Here is a 17,780-nt window from a genome sequence, read left to right on the forward strand (position 1 = left end):
TTTAGAGTGACATGGTACATACCTAGAGTGTTACAGAGAGTGTTATGAGTTATTAAAGGAATTTGTGAAAATATATTCGTTACCAGTTGCTGCTATAAGGTTGTTCGCTCAATGACTTAAGTAGAAAAATAAGGAAATATCTAGATGGCCTCTCATGCTCCCTATTAATACTTTGTCTGCTAGTGTGTAACAGACTCCTTTTATTTATTTTGGCTGTACCTCCCACCAACTGGGATCTTAATTCCCTGAGCAGGGATCAAACTCATGATCCCTGCATTGGGAGCACTAAGTCTTTACCACTGTGTTACCTGGTAAATCCCCTGATCCCTTTTAAAAACTGAGGAAAGGTTATAAATCCTTTTCTCAGAAAATGCACAGCAAATACACACAAAATATTTTTCATAATTTTAGGGGGCCATATACTTCTGAAACCTATCCTGGACTCCAAGATAAGGACTGTCTTTTCTCCCAAGAGTCAGCCCAACTCTCAGTCCTATTTTATTTTTAAAAAATATTTATGTAGCTGCATTACATCTTTAGTCGTGGCATGTGGGATCTAGTTCCCAATCAAGAATCGAACCCTGGTCTGCTGCATTGGGAGTGCAGAGACTTAGCCAGTGGACCACCAGCGAAGTCCCTCAGTCCTATTTTAGCATGAGCGACTGAACTGAACTGAAGTTTAGTAGATCAGAAGCAGGTTCTGGAAGCAGGTGGGTTTGGGAGATTACTAGGCATTACTACACATTCTATTTACTTTGCAAAGTATAAAGACATGAACAATGCGACGGAAGATGCCACATTCTGGATCTTAGAGGAGGTCGTTATGGTCACTACAAATAATGGTTTCTGACCACAGATTCAGCTGAATCATTCAGCAAATATTTACTGGGCGCCTGATATGTACAGGCACTGAGCCAGACAATGAGCTCACCAAGATAAAAAAGACATCATTTGTGTCCTTGATGAGACATTCACATGTAAAAGCATGAATGTAGTTATTGGTGGCCTGAAAATAAAGGTTACCTAAGTCTGAGAGGCATTTTGAGGTGACGGAAAGGACTCTGAGCTTGTGATTTGATTTCTGGCTTCACCACATTCTAGTGTGGCATCACTCAATCTCAGATTGCTTCATCTATCAAGCGCGGCAAATAAGTAGGTGAGAACTGTGGCAAATCTTCAAAAAGATAACCTTTAAAAAAATTAAGATGGACAAACAGAAAAGGCAAGTTACAGGCTTATTGAAAATGACAGTTGAGAGAGTCGCCCCAGAGGGAAGAGCCTAACTCTTCCCTGGCTATACAAACACCGCGGCGCCCCGCACGCGGTCAGAAACCGCCCAATAAACCTTCCGGGACGGACCCAGTTCCGCTTCCGCAGGCAGGTTTTCGCTGTTGGCGTGAGCGAAGGACGCCAGACGCAACGTAGCGTCGGACCTCCCCATTGCGCATGCTCTGGAGGCGAGGCTGAGAACGGAAGGACGGGGGCGTGGCCAGACTCCGCGGCCGGCCGGCTTGCTCTCCCTGTGGCCCCGTGCGGGAGGCGGGGGCGCGCGCACGCTCGTTCGCGCGGCCGGCTGCGTACAGTAGTGACGGCCGCGCGGGAGCGGTCACATGACTGTAGCGGCTGCCTGTACAGTAAGGACCCAATATGGCAGCGGCGGTAGCAGTGGTAACGGCAGCAGGAGGACCGGCCGCCCCATAGACCGCCCCCAGCGCACCACCCCCGCCGCTTCCTCTGCTCCGGTGCTCCTCCGGCCTGACTTCCCCTTTCTCCCACCTTTCCCGGCACCGCGGGAAAAACAGCGCAGGGCAGAGCAGGCAGGGAGGGCGGCCGGAGCCCGGACACGGGAGCCTCCCAGTCAGTTCAAGACCCGACATGAGGGAAAAGGGCCGTAGGAAGAAGGGCAGGACCTGGGCGGAGGCCGCCAAGACGGTAAGGCGGAGGGAGCGGACGGGAAAGCTGGGAGGATTTTGTTCCCTCGCCGCCCTCCCTCGGTCGCAGGGGAAGGGAGGTCGGTGGCACTGCGACCCGGCTAAGGGGGGCACAAAACCGCGCGGCGAGGGCGGCGGTTAGTGTCGGGCTTGTGGTCCCTGTGGGAATGGAGGCGCCTAAGCGGAAGAGGGTCGCCGCGGGGCTGTGGCTTCTCCCCGCGTCTGCGATGGTTCCTCTATGGTGTTTTGAAGCTGCCTGTCGGAGTCACTGCGCTCTCACCCCGACTCTGTGGTAGCCCCTGCCCCAACATGGGGAAGTCTGTTGTGCTTGCACAGTAACCGGTTCTTCTCCCTTGTGCGGTTGAGGAGCCCCCATTGGATGCGGATAGGAGAAGGCTTGTGCGTGCACCCAGCCCCAGAAAGAAGAGGAGAGCGGTGGAACTGGGTAGAATTGACCCGCTGTAGCAGGCACACCGCCCGGCTCCCGGGCCCCTGCTTGTCTGGGCTCCTGGATCCGGCCGGAGGTCACGAGGCTCTTGTTTTATGTTTGCTGTTGGAGCCGAAAGTGCAGGAGGTGTTTAGAAACGAAGTAACAGGTGGGACTTGTAGAATTTTTTTTTTTTCCTGTTTCCGTAGAGACCTACTCTGAACAAGGCAGCAATGCATGGTGGGACCTGTAGTTTTACCCGGCCTTGACTTTTCCTTAGCTAAAGTGGTGATGGCCTCACGAAGTTGTGATTAGTGGATAAAACCATCGTTTTTTTTCCTTCTAAATTTATCTTAACGAAACTTAGAGGTAGGTTTAAAAAATAGAGTATTGAGGATGAGTGAGAACTTTTATGCTTTTTATGAAAAAATTAAAAGCGTCCATGTATATATATTTAGAAATGAAAGGTTTGGAGAAAGTCAGGTTCGTTCCATCTTCTGAGGGTGCAGCAGAAAAGTAATAGGACGTAAGACAGCAGCGTTTTAGTGTTGGCAAGTGAGAAGGATTGGAAGCATTATTTTTAATGGTGAATCATGACAATAATACTTGTACAACCTGGAGAGCCCCTCTAAATGAAGCCCCTCTTTATGGTGTGTTGTATGTTTTATTTTTTAAAGAGGAGTTTTCTGAATAGTAACAATGTTCACTGTGGGAAAGTTAGGGAAATTATAGTATTTTAGTATAAATAAGGAAAAAAGTCATGTATTTAACCAAACTCTGTTAACATTTGATATATTACTGCCCGATCTTTTTTATTTCCCCCAATCTGGGTCCTTTTGTTTATTCATTCTTGCACATTTGCTTTGTAAATCTTGTGCATTTGTTTTGTAAATGTTGTGTTTTAGAGGATTCATGAATCTTAAACTTGTTTGTCTGTTTTAGTAGGAAATGTGGAAAAGTTAGTGAATAAATAAAAGCACATTTTATTTGTTGAGTGCTTTCAGTTACAGTGTATCTACATAACTGTAATCGCTGGTCGTTTCCCCGCCAAAGAAAAAACTCTAGAAATAATTTTGTTGGGTGGTGGGGAAATTCCTCCTTCACAAAAGGAGTGAAGGAGGAATTGTTCTAGTTGATCAGCACTACCTTAAGACCTCTTTTATTTAAAGAAGGATGGTAAATTTTATTCATACGTAACCAGATCCCAACTGTCATTGTGTTAATTAATTTTAAGTCTCTAGAATTTCATGAGTACTTTATGAATTCTCTCTTTGGATAAAATAGTCTAATCTTTGGGAGATTGTGATAGGAAAACTTTGCATCTACAGTCTATTTTCCTAAATTATTATGTTTGCTCATTTATAACAAACATTTCAAGCCTTAGCTAGTTATGTGCAAGTAGTATTTAGAAGATGTAAAGACTAGAGCTAATCAGTAGAGCTTTGAGTTCCTGAAGCAATTAGTATATTAGTGGTTTGGTATTTTTATTTGATTCTGGCAAATATATAAGAGCTCAGACTAAATAAAAATGAATTTTAGAAAGAGAATGGTGACACTAAAACTTCTTTTTTCTAGTAGTCAAAATCTAGAAAACACTACTCTTTTTTATCATCTATAAAGTGAGTAATTAAAATAAACCTTAGTGTTCAAAAGGATTCTGTTTATAGGAGAAATAGGTAGAAGTAAATGTGAGAAGAATAAGCAAAAGTAAATCTTTAATATTTTCAGACGCAGAATAATGAGATCAGAAAGTTAGTGGTTTGACAGAGAGAGATAACTTTGACCTAAATTAGGAAACTGTATATTTTATAAGATTAAGAGAACTAGGAGAAGCAAGTCTTAAACTTACCTCATAGGCATTAAGGCCAAATGTTCTAGGACCAGAGTTTCAGAAAGGATATATTAAAATTATTCATTGAGTATAAGCAGTATCTACTTCATATTTCATTGTGTTCTTGGTACCTACATTATACAGCTATCCTGTTTTAGAGAACATTATTAAAATGGGGTTGTGTTCCTGACCAATAATAGAGCAATAAATAAATAAAATTATTCACATATATAAGTATTTATATCACATATATTTGTGATTTGGGGTGTTGTATGTATGTGAGAGAGCTATACAAATTGATACAGGGTTGCTGTGAACAACCTGAAAAGGGAAAAATGATATGATCCATAATTATTATATAATTATAAGATTATGCCAAAGTCTGATTAAATGTAGAGAATAGATGGGTTCCAATAACTGAAGACATCACACAGAGAAATAATGGAATTAAGATTCAGTTGAACTTGAATGCTCATTCACAACACTGGATTGTGTCCCTACTGATCTTCTATTTGTCTCATAAATACACTAGTTATAAAAGCATTATTCAAGTATTTAGTTAACAGTATTACATTTTAAATTTATTCATTGGCTGCACCCTGTGGCTTGCAGGATCTCAGTTCCCCCACCAGGGACTGAACCCAGGCCATGGCAAGACTGGAATACTAACCCCTAGGCCTGCAAGGAGATCCAACCAGTCCATTCTAAAGGAGATCAACCCTGGGATTTCTTTGGAAGGAATGATGCTAAAGCTGAAGCTCCAGTACTTTGGCCACCTCATGCGAGGAGTTGACTCATTGGAAAAGACTCTGATGCTGGGAGGGATTGGGGGCAGGAGGAGAAGGGGACGACTGAGGATGAGATGGGTGGATGGCATCACTGACTCGATGGATGTGAGTCTGAGTGAACTCCAGGAGTTGGTGATGGACAGGGAGGCCTGGTGTGCTGCGATTCATGGGGTCGCAAAGAGTTGGACACGACTGACTGAACTGAGGCCACCAGGGAACTCCCATTACGCGTTTTAAATTTTAAAGGTAGCAGTGATAGTGGTGATGATGTGATTTGGATAAGAGACCTGCAGTATAGTGTTTGGAGCAATTAAAACAAAAATTTGTAGTAAGCCAGAGATACTGAAAATCATTACATTGACTTTAGAACTGTGTTCAAAGTTACGTGCATATTTTTTTTTAAAGCAAAAGAAAGCATTATATCATGTACACATTAGGTGACATCCCTGAGGAATTCAGCTATTTTTACAAAATAGAACTTTCAAAAGAGTATAATTTTGTTGATACCATTTTTTTTTTTTTGAAGTTTTTCCTTGTCACTCACCATAACTGGGGACACATTAAAAGGCAAAAATGTCTTTTTTGGACAAGTTTGTTGTGATTGTAGGTGAAAGAGAGCAGCAGACCTTGGAGACTGCACTAGGTTATCTTTGAGGAGTGAAGTGGTCTGAGTGTGTGTGAAGGATGGGTGTTAAGAGATAAGGAGAACAGCAGGCAAGTGTAGATCTTTCGCATGTGATTTCTAGACTGAAGAAAGTTTGTTTTTTTTTTTTGTATCTAGACTTCACTTAGTGGTTAATGCTGTTTTGAAAGTGTATAGGTTTTTAAATTTATGTTATTTACCGAAAGTCATTTGGGCTTCCCTGGTGGCTCAACAGTAACGAATCTGCCTGCTGTACAGGAGCCACAGGTTCTAGCCCTGGGATGGGAAGATCCCCTGGAGGAGGACATGGCAACACACTCCAGTATTCTTGCCTGGAGAATCCCCATGGGCAGAAGAGCCTGGTGGGCTACAGTCCATAGGGATGCAAAGAATCAGACACCACTGAAGCGACTTACCACACTCGCCTAAAGCTATTTAACTTTAGGGAATATAGTGGAAGAAAATTTCTATTAAAGGAATAACTCTCATAGGCTAACTACCTTTTTGTAGGACGTATTGAAAATAGAAAAGAATTACTTAAAAGTAAAATGATAAAAGCTAAGTCACTTCAGTCGTGTCCGACTCTGTGCGACCCCGTAGAGGGCAGCTCACCAGGCTCCCCCGTCCCTGGGATTCTCCAGGCAAGAACACTGGAGTGGGTTGCCAATATGTAATGATTAGAAAGAAAAAAGTCTTAAAAAGACTTTAGAAAAAAAAAGATGTATTAACTTAGAAAGTTTCAGTTCTCTTAATCTTGACCATAAGTAATTGTCTTCTGTTAGGAGTATGGCCAGGCCTGGGGATATGGACCAGTACTGGTTGGCCAGAGTCTTTTTATGCCCGTATTTGTCTTATGTTTGTACTTGTAAATATTAGAATCTCCAGGAGAGTGTGCATCTTGGGAAACCGTATTAAAGAAATATATTGTTTTTGTAATATTGTTTTATAGAAAGTAAAACTGGACAAAATCTTCCTGGAATATGTTAAAAATAGAATGAGAAAGGTTGTGAAGAGCATGAGTGAAAAACTGAGAAACTGCTCTAACCTGTACTTTTCAAAACCAGTTTTTTTGAGGTATAATTGACATAAAATTATAAGATTTTAGATACGTTTATGCAGGTCTGTTTGTCCTAGGGTATTCTTTGCTTGAAACATCTTTATTTTTGCCTTAATACCGAATTCTTTGCTTGAGAGATCTTCATTTTTGCCTTAATACCGAAGTAAAGTTCCCTTGTATTTTGCCCTTATATTTTGTATTATTATTTTCAATTCATCCTTCCTTCTGTCCTGTTCTCATGTTCCTGCCTTGAAAGCCCACAAACAAACTAAGGAAAAAGGAAGGAAAGAAAATCTGTTTTGAACATAAAAGTTAAAAATGTCTGTGGGAAATGCTGCTGCTGCATCTCCTAGAATTATGGCAGGAGCTGAGAAAATGATGTCAGATTTGCAGAAGTCCTTGCTCTTTCCTCATCCACAAAATCTATCTACTTTTAAAAGGCTGTGCAATTTTGCTGTCAGTGAAAGGGCATTATGTTTTCACTACAAAAGCTATCTGGAAGGAGGCCAGTTGTGTGGAAGATACAACTACAGGAACCTGATAAGTAAGGTTTGTCTGCTGTCTTCATCCTTTTTATTAATACATGCATGCATACTACGTCGCTTCAGTCATGTCCTAACTCTTTGTGACCCTATGGACTGTAGCCTGCCAGACTCCTCTGTCCATGGAATTCCCTGGGCAAGAATAGTGGAGTGGGTTCCCGTGCCCTCCTCCAGGGTCTCTTCCTGACCCAGGGATCTAAGCCGCATCTTTTATGTGTCCTGCATTGGCAGGCGGGTTCTTCACCGTTAGGGCCACCTGGGAAGCCAGAAGACTGGGAAAGCTCCACTAGTTCTGTTTTCTTTCTTTCCATATCTAATAGAGGCCATCCTCATAGTTGATAGTGTTGCAGTATTGTGCAGTTTAGTACTTTTAGTACAGTTTGATTTATCATGTTTTTAGTGTTTTTAAAAGGTTTTTGAGCTTACTTAAGTTTAGAATTCTTTAGGTATGACTTAATAGTGTTAGTTTTCTATTACAGTTTGTGTGGAGGGGGTTTTCCTTGCTGCCTGTAGGCTTTCTCAAGTAGCGGAGAGCAGGAGCTACTCTTTGTTCTGTTGGTTTTTCTCCTTGCGGAGCACAGGCTCTAGGCACACGAGCTTCAGTAGTTGCAGCACGTGGGCGCATTAGTTTCGGCTCTCCTGCTCTGAAGTGTGGGCTTAGTAGTTCTGGTACATGGGCTTAGTTGTTCCTCGGCATGTGGAATTTTCCTGGATCAAGGATTGAACCCATGTCCCCTGCATTGGCAGGCGAATTCTTACCCACTGTATCACCAGGGAAGTCCTAGACTCATTATTTTTGAAAAAGAACGGCAGTATGTAGAAAGTCTTCGATGAGTCACTATACTGAAAATAGGAATTAAATGCATATGCAAATATTGAAAATAATTTAGTTGCCAAAGTGAAATTAACGTGCTTAGTCACTCAGTTGTGTCTGACTCTTTGCGACCCCATGGATGTAGCCCTCCAGGCTCCTCTGTTCATGGGGATTCTTCAGGCAAGAATACTGGATTGGGTTGCCACGCCCTGCTGGATCTGTAGTCTTTGCCATTTTGGTACATTAACAGCATTTCTTTAGTTTTGTTCAGTAGAACTTGATGGAAATGGTCTGTATCTGTGCTGTCCAGTACACTAGCCACGTGTGGCCATTGAGCACTTCAAATGTGACTAGTGAGACTAAGGAACTGAATTTTGAATTTTATTTAATTTTAATTAAGCTTAAATACCTACATTTGTTTAGTGGCTGTTATAGAATAACTTCCTGTGCTTACTGACTTTCTGTGTATTTTTCAGTAAACTTGTCTGTTCAGATTTTTGCCCTTATTTTTTTTCTTGCTTCTTGGTCTTTTTTATACTAGTTTCTAAGAGTGCAGTGTAGATTAAGGAAACTGGCCCTTTGTCATATGTCACAGATCTGTTTCCCAATTTTGGCTTTGACTGATTTATGCATTTTTTATGTTAATATATTAATAAATAAATTTGCCAATCTTTACCTTTTGTGTTTTTTTAGGTTTTAAGTCCTATTAAGAAAACCATTCTCAAAGATTATAAATGAGTGCTTTAAAAAAATGTTTAGCTGTAAAGGTGTATATTCCCCAAATAAAATCCATATTTTATTATGAACAAGTAGGAAGAAATTCAGTTTATATGTATCAGTAAGACTGTGCTTCTTGATGGCAGAGACTTTTCTTTTAAAGGTTTCTACCTGCAGAAATGAATGCTAAATCTTTGTTGTTTTTCACCTTTTTTATTGGCGATAAGACACTTGTCACTTTAAAGATAGCACAATTTGAGTAAAATTAGTCAACTATATTAAGTATTGTTTGCCAGTATTGTTCAGTACCTCTCTCTTGTTTGTGAAAGAAAGTTATTTCAAGACACACCACGATATTTGCCTTCCAAGACCCTTTTGAATTAGATTTGGACATTTCTTTGGTAATTTTACTTCTCACCTTGCTTGACAAAACTAAAATTGGTTAATTGTAAAAACACATGTACTGAGTCCTGAACATCAAGGGACACTGTAAACCTAATGAGTTACTGCATCTTCTTGGTAATTTGTTCTTTTAGTAAAAATTATGTTGTGAAACACTTGTCATTTGGAAATTCTTTTGCTGCTGATGTTTAGCGGCAGACAGCATTGATGCTACATTTAGAATGGACTTTGAATAGCTTGGGGTGGCCCACATCATCTGGAATCTTTAACCCACTGATGTCTGAATTATTTAGTAGTTGGTTTAGCCATATTCAGTTTCAAATAAAGTGCTTAACAACGATGTTAGTGACTTATTCTAAAGAGTAACATAAAATTTTTAATGTATTGCTATTGACTTTATAGTTTCCTGTATGATTTGATTGGTTCTGACAAATTTTATAAGTTTAAATGGATGGTACCCATGAAATTGATATTTTTGGAAAGGTTTTCTCTTTTACATTGTGTGTGTGTGTGAGAGTGAGTGGTGGAGAGGGGAAAGGAGAAAGAAGATGTCAAAAAGATGGATTACAAGATAAAGATAATGAACACTTTTCATGTATATCATTAAACACCCATGAAAGATGTAAAGAGGAATATAGGACTATATATATATGTGTGTGTGTGTTTTTTTTTTGGCATCTCCCAAGCAGTATGCAGTGTCATAGTTCCCCAACCAGAGATTGAACTCATCCCCTGCATTGGGAGCCCAAGGTTAATCATTGGACCTCCAGGGAAGTCCCAAGACTATTTTTATTAGCAGCTTGGGAATAACCTTAACAATCTGGATCTGATTTTGGTTGTTTAATTCATTGAGCTTATTGTGTCAGCTTGGACAAGTCATTTAAATCAGTGCTCAAACATTAGTGTGTATAAGAATCATCTGGAAAGCTTATTATGATATAGATGATTATTCAGTAGGTCTGCAGTGTAGCCAGAGATTCTGCATTTGCAATAAGTTCACAGGTGATGCTGGTGCTTTGATATAAGGACCACACTGGGAGTTGTAGGGAGTTTAGACTGCTGCTGCCGCTGCTAAGTCTCTTCAGTCGACTCTGTGCGACCCCATAGACGGCAGCCCACCAGGCTCCCCCGTCCCTGGGATTCTCCAGGCAAGAACACTGGAGTGGGTTGCCATTTCCTTCTCCAATGCATGAAAGTGAAAAGTGAAAGGAAGTCGCTCAGTCGTGTCCGACTCTTCACAACCCCATGGACTGCAGCCCACCAGGCTCCTCTGTCCATGGGATTTTCCCGGCAAGGGTACTGGAGTGGGGTGCCATTGCCTTCTCCGATGATTAGGCTAGAACGTGTGAAAAATTCTTTGACGATACCTGGTACGTTGTTGACTTCCCTGGTGGCTCAGTGGTAGAGAACCCATCTGTTAATGGAGGAGATGCAGGTTCGCTCCCTGGGTTGGGAAGCTGGAGAAGGAAATTGCAACCTACTCCTGTGGGAAATCCCATGGACACAGGAGCCTAGCCGGGTATATTCCAAGGGGTTGCAAGTGTTGTAAGCATGATTTTTTAATGTTACTGAAAAATTAATAAATGTAGATCATCTTATGTTTCTGAGTGAGAAAATGAATATTGTACAGATGTTATATCTTATCAGGTGCAGAGGTTTGAAACAGTTCTAATGAAAAGCTTTCTAGTCTCAGGGACCCCATTTGCCAATTGTTTCCCAAGGTCAGTGTGGAATGAATGACAGAGACCTGAACGAGCTGTGGACAAGTTTGGGAACGCAGTGGAAGCTCCATATCATGCTTTAGGAGATTGTGTGCCAGATCCCTCTCTTGATTTAGACTTTGTGAACTGCTCTGGAGAAAGCATGTAGCAAGGAATGGCAGGCAGCCTCAAGTTGCTGAGTGACTCCTTGCAAAAAGTCAGCAATAAAACAGTAAGGGACTGAAACCTGCCAACAAGTAAGGTTCCTGGAAAGCCTGGAAAAGAATCCCAAGTCTCAGATAAGTTCACAGTCCCAGCTGTCACTTCTGTCTCAGCTCTGTGAGACCCTCCGCAGAAGACCCTCTTAAGCCATGGCCAGAATCCTGGCACAGAACTATGAGATAACTTGGTATTGGGTTCACCTGAGTTTCATCATAAACCATAATCACACCATAAATTTGTGTTGTTGGGGCTGTATAATAGCAAAAGTAATACTAAAATCTAGTGGAGGAAGGAACATGGGAAGGTTGGTCTCAGAGAGGGTTTGGTCTGGATATTCAAGGGTGAATATGGATAAGGGTATTCCAGGCAGAAGGAAGGCTGAAAAAATGGAGTGTATGTTTTATGCATGCTGATTTACCTTTGAGTCTTGTGAAGTAAAGTAAAAGATAAGGCCAGAAAAGACAATCTAGGATCCAAATGTGGAGAGTTGTAGAAGTTGAACTGACAGATATTTTTATTCTAGTAGTTGTAATGTTTTTCTGCAGGTGACAACATCATTGTCTGTGTTTGGGGCCATTTGTGGGGTGTATTGTAGAGAGCTGAAAAGTCTAACTACAGATAGGTTATCAGGGTTAGAGTAGGGCTCTTGAATTAAAAGGATGCCTAGAGGTATACATTTTCCCCCCCCCATCATTCAGTGTTTCTTATTTTATACCTATTCCTTGTACACCTCTCATGCTTACAAGTGTCCAACAGAAGCCTATGCTTGAGTTCTGCCAGTCTCCTGAAATCTTCACCAGTATAGGAGGTTCTGGCATGTTCTTCAACACAACAGAATTGTATGATTCTTGAGAGGGAAAAAAGAAAGCAAACTCTTTCCCACTTCATTCTAGCTCATGTTGATTTTTCTTTTCTCTGAATTCTTATGCCACTATTCTTCCTATTGCACTATCCTTTGGGCTGCTGGTCTTCTGGGTTGTTGAGGTGCTAGAATGAATCAGGAGTCTGTGTTGCACAACTCCAGGGGAAGCCATTCATATTCACATATTGTATTTTATGTGAATATCGCTTTCTAGAGTTGTGCATCACAGTGACTCTGGGTTCCATGATGCTTTTTGTGAAAATATCATTAAACAATAATTTATTTGGACTTCACTGGTGGTGCAGTGGATAGGAGTCTGCCTGCCAATGCAGGGGACATGGGTTTGCTCCCTGGTCCGGGAAGATTCCACGTGCTACAGAGCAGTTAAGCCTGGGTGCTGCAGCTGCTGAGCCCACATGCTGCAGCTACTGAAGCCCATGCACCTAGAGCCAGTGCTCCTCAACAGGAGAAGCCTTGGCAATGAGAAGCTCGTGCGCTGCAACCAGAGAAAGCCCACGAACAGCAGTGGAGACCCAGCGTAGCCAAAAACAAAATGATTTTAAGAAGACTGGTATATTTCAGTTCAGTTCAGTCGCTCAGTTGTGTCCAACTGGTATATTTATTTCTGATCAAATTTAAGAATATTTTTGCTAGGAGAAAAACTATTATAGGTTTGTGATAGAAAAGTCATACCTTGAGAACAGATGGGTGGGCAGCAAGAAGGGCAGCTTTTCTAGTCTTTTTAGTATTGGATTTGCTTCGTGTGTATTTCCCAAGTCTGTTTCCTGAAGACAGAGATGGTAGCAAATGACAGAGGTTTGATGAAAGTGTTTCCTGTTAGCTGTGTGGTTTTTTGTGAACGCTTTACTTTTTAGACTTTTTAATATGGTGGATTACATTGATATTTCAAATTTTGAATTGGCCTTGCTTTCCTGGGGAAATAAACCTTACTTGGTTATTACACTTTTTATATATTGCTGGATTTGTTGAGGACATTTATGGTTATGTTCATAAGGAATATTAATCTGTAGTTTTTTTGTATTGTTTATGTCTGGCTTTGGTATCAGGGTAGTGTTGACCTCATAAAAAAGGAAGTCTTCCTCTGTTTCTCAGGAAACAGAGAGATTACAATTGATCCTCACTATTCATGGATTCAATACAGTTGACCCTTGAACATCTTGGGTGTTAGGGATGCTGACCCTCTATACAGTCGAAAATCCTCAAGTGACCTGTAGGCCACCCTCCATATCTGTGGTGCCTCATCCATAGATTGAACCAACCTTGAATTGTGTAATATTGTAGTTTTTACCGTTGAAAAAAATTCCTTGTATTGGTGGGCCCATGCAGTTAAACCTGTGTTGTTTGAGGGTTAGCTGTACTTGTGGATTCACCTGCTTGCTAAAATTTACTCCTCATCCCAAAATCAATACGTGGCACTTTTGTCTATTCATGGACATTGGCTGAGTGGCGAAACATTTGTCACCTGACGCTGAGATCTCTGCTGAAGTCAAACAAGGTGGTGCTCTGCCTTGTTTCAGCTCTCAGTGAAAAATTGGTCTATTTAATGTCATGGTGTTTGCATTTTTGTGCTTTTTGTTAGGCTCTCACTATTTAAAATGGCTCCCAAGTGTAGTACTGAAGTGCTGTCTAGCATTCATTCTTAAATGCAAGGAAACTGTGTGCCTTATGGAGAAAATACCTGTATTAGATAAGCTTTGTTTAGGTGTGAGTTACAGTCCTTTTGGCCATGAGTTCAAAGTCAGTGAGTCAGTAACATGTTAAATAAGATGCCTCTAAACAGAATCACGTAAAACAAGGTTCAGTTCAGTCGCTCAGTCGTGTCCGACTCTTTGCGACCCCATGAATTGCAGCACGCCAGGCCTGCCTGTCCATCACCAACTCCCGGAGTTCACCCAGACTCACGTCCATCAAGTCAGTGATGCCATCCAGCCATCTCATCCTCTGTCATCCCCTTCTTCTCCTGCCCCCAATCCTAAGATTACATTGACAAAACTATGACCAGAGGCTTGTAGGAACGTTGTATTTCACTTAGGAGCAGTGGATCAGTATTTGCTAATTTAACATTCATGGTGACTTTACAGAACATAACTATTGTGAATAATGAGAATGGACTGTGTATAGAACTGGTGTTATTTCTTCTTTAAATGTTTGATGGAATTAACCAGTGAAGCATTCTGGGGTCTAGAGAGTTCCTTGGTGGGAGCATTTTCACTATGAATTCAATTTCTAGTATAATTATAGAGTTATTCAGATTTCTTGTGTAAGTTTTAGAAGTTTGCGGTTTTTCAAGAATTGGTCCATTTCATTTAAGTTGTTGAGTTTATGTCTGTAGAGTTGTTGGTAGTATTCTCTTATTGTTTGCGGTCTGTAGTAATATATCCCCTCTTTATTCTTGATACTGGTTATTTGTCTTTTCCCTTTTTTGTGTGTGTGCTACAGATTTATCAATTTTTAAAAATCAATTGAAAGAACTAGCTTTTGGTTTCATTAATCTTTCTCTTTTTGTTTTCAGTCTCATTGATATTCATTATCTTTATTATTAGTAGCAGTCATTTTTCATACCCGGTGCGCTGTGCCCCACCACTACCCTCTGGTAACCACTGATCCTTCTGTGTCTTGGGTTTGCCTGTTCTGGACAGTCCATATATAGATGGAGTCCTACAACATGTGGCTTTTTGTGTTTCTTTTTTTCCACTTTAGCATAATGTTTTCAAAGTTCATCCATATTATAGTGTGTATCCTTTTTTTGTGGCTGAATAATATTCCCTCATGGCTATACCACTTTTTATTTATCTGTTTATCAGTTGATGGATATTTGGATTGTGTATACTTTTGGCTATTATGAATAATGCTGCAGTGAATATTTTGTGTACAACAAATGTTTAATTCTTTCTGGTATGTAGGAGGTGAATTGCTAGGCCATATGTTAACTCTGTGTTTAACTTTTTGAAGAATTGAATTATTTGTCTTTTTGTTGATTTCTAAGAATTCTCCATATACTGCGTCGGTTCAGTTGCTCAGTCGTGTCTGACTCTTTGCGACCCCATGGACTGCAGCATGCCAGGCTTCCCTGTCCTTCACTATCTCCCAGAGTTTGCTCAAACTCATGTCCATTGAGTGTCAGTGATGCCATCCAACCATCTCATCCTTTGTTGTCCCCTTCTCCTCCTGCCTTCAGTCTTTCCCAGCATCAGATGTCTTTCCTATGAGTTGGCTTTTCACATCAGGTGGCCAAAGTATTGGAGCTTCAGCATCAGTCCTTCCAATGAATATTCAGGATTGATTTCCTTTAGGATTGCCTGCTTTGGTCTGCTTTCAGTCCAAGGGACTCTTAAGAGTTTTCTCCAACACCAGGTTCAAAAGCATCAATTCTTCGGCACTCAGCCAGCCTTCTTTATGGTCAACTCTCACATCCATACATGATTACAGGAAAAACCATAACTTTGACTGCATACCTTATCAGACATACAATATTGTCTTTGTGGGTTCTTTCACCTTTTTTTAGAAATGGTCTTTAAACATATTTTAATCAATCACTTAATTAATTAGACTGCACTGGGTCCTGGTTAGAGGACTTGGTTGCAGGATCTTTAGTTGTGGCACGTGAACTCTTCATTGGGGCATGTGGGATCTAGTTCCCTAACCAGGTTCCCTACATTAGGAGCTCAGAGTCTTAGCCACTGACCCATCAGGAAAGGCCTTTTACTTTCTTGATATGTCCTTTAGCACAATTTTTTTTAAAGTATTTTAACTTCAATTGCATTAATTTTTGACTGTGCTGGATCTTCATTGCTATGCAGGCTTTTCTCGAGTTGTGGCAAGCAGGGGCCGCTTTCCAGTTGCGGTGCGCTGCCTTCTTACCGCAGGGCTGCAGCTTCTGTCGTGGCTTCTTCTGTTGTGAGGGCTTCTGTTGTGGAGCACAGGCTCTAGGCACACAGGCTTCAGTAGTTGTGCGACGCAGGCTGTAGAGCACAGGCTCAGTAGCCGGGACTCATGGGCTTAGTTGCTCTGCAGCATGTGGGGTCTTTCCAGACCAGGGATCGAACCTGAGTCTCCTGCATTGACAGGTGGATTCTTTACCACTGAGGCATCAGAGAATCTCCTGGAAGCTGACCTTTGACCAAACATTTGAAAGAGGTAAAGGAGCAAGCTTTGCAGATAATCGGGGAAGGAGCCCTCTACAGAGAGGGAGCAGTCGGTATGAGGACTCTGAGGCAGGAGTGTGCCATCTTGGTCTAGCAACTATGAGGTCAGTGTAGCTGAAGTAATGTGACTGAGGAAGAGAGATGTAGGAGTTGAATCGGGAGGCAGTGTGTTCATTATTCGGGCTATACTCCCATTTCCTAGAATTCAGGGTAGATTTTCCTGTCTTCTTGTTCCAGTTTACCATCCAGCTCCACTCATACCAAATGTCCTCTGGAGTAATTCTGGATTGGCATTGGCCTGTGGAAGGTAACATCCTTCTCTGTGACAGGTGATGGCCAAGGTTTCAATAAAAAAAAAATGTAAAGTCCTTCAGAGGCTTTCAGAAAATTATGACTTTAAAAAAAAAAAATTTAATACTGACATTATTCAGGATGTATCAGCTTCCTGGTTTTTTCAGTGTTCTTTATGCTTTATTTCTAGAGTAAATTACTTCTGTCTGTATTATGGCAACTAGGATCTGTATGTCTGTTGGATTAGATATTGTTGAATTTGTTGTCTCAAATTCTCTTCTGACAGGATAGTGGTTTTACTGTTAAAATATTGAACACCTACCATATATACAGTAGAAATAATGCTAACTAACTTACATTGAAACCTTTTAACAAATAGGCCAAAAAGAAAAGGAAAATAAGCTAATTTTACTAGGCAGTCGTGTATGTAAATTATAAATACAGCAATATAATAAAACAACACACCATGATAAATCAGAATTTATTCCAGGAATGAAATTTCCTTTTGTTATTAGGAAATTATTAATTCATCAAATTATTAGGTTAAAGATGAGAAACTATATGTAGAAATGGTACTTGCCCAGCTCCCTAGGCAAGGATTTTATTTTCCAGACTCCCTGTATCTAGGTGGTGCCAAGAGACTGTTGTTGCAGGGAAATGTGAGCAGAAATAATGTGTCACTTCTGGGTCAAGGTATTTAAGAGCAGGGTGTGCCCACTGAATAGGAGTCAGGTGCACTGAACTGTTAATAATATGTTCACAGCTGAATAACTGTTTATAATGTAATAATAACTTGTATTACGCTAATGAAATTTTGGGATTTGGTTATAGCACCTAGTGTTACCTCACAGGTATGAGCTACATGATTATCTCACGTGTTAAAAAGGAGTTATTTAAATTTAGTGTCTGTTCAAAACCTTTTGATTATACATACACAAACCCAGGAAGGTAAACTTAATTAGAATTTCTTTCTGTGTATGGATGACTTAAATATAACTGACTCTCTGCTTGGCTTATTTAAATTTATTTTCCTTCTAAAACAGCAGTCTTGGGAATAGCGGAAATAAAACTCAGCATATTGTCCTTTAAAAAAAAAAAAGGACATACCAAAACTTCCATTACCTGACTGCTTTTGTTGTTGTTGTTGTTTGAGTTTGGGCAGAAAGATATTTTTATAACGTAAAGAATATTTCAGCCTAGTAGCCAACATCACAATGATAGTGAAACACTGGAGATAAACGTATGGAAAAATGGAAAATACGACAAGAAAACTTGCTTTCATTATTTTATTTAACATTCTTTTAGTTGTTGTAGCCACTGTAGTTAGGCATGAAAAATAAATGAGTTGCAAACATTAAAAGAAGAAAAAAGTTGCTATTTGCAGATA

The 17,780-nt window shown here is 40.6% G+C and overlaps 1 protein-coding gene across 1 annotated transcript in view; it reads left to right on the forward strand.

Annotated features, from left to right (window-relative positions):
- Nucleotides 1-1,696: 1,696 nt before the first annotated feature.
- The window catches only part of ASXL2 (ASXL transcriptional regulator 2), a 108,483-nt gene continuing 92,399 nt past the window's right edge, over nt 1,697-17,780 (forward strand). Inside the window, exon 1 of the mRNA XM_052648456.1 lies at nt 1,697-1,932. Within this exon, the coding sequence (XP_052504416.1) occupies nt 1,876-1,932 (57 nt within the window). The 5' untranslated portion in view covers nt 1,697-1,875. The remainder of the gene's footprint in view (nt 1,933-17,780) is intronic.

This window comes from Budorcas taxicolor, chromosome 11 (assembly GCF_023091745.1).
Source record: "Budorcas taxicolor isolate Tak-1 chromosome 11, Takin1.1, whole genome shotgun sequence".
Taxonomy (NCBI): domain Eukaryota; kingdom Metazoa; phylum Chordata; class Mammalia; order Artiodactyla; family Bovidae; genus Budorcas; species Budorcas taxicolor.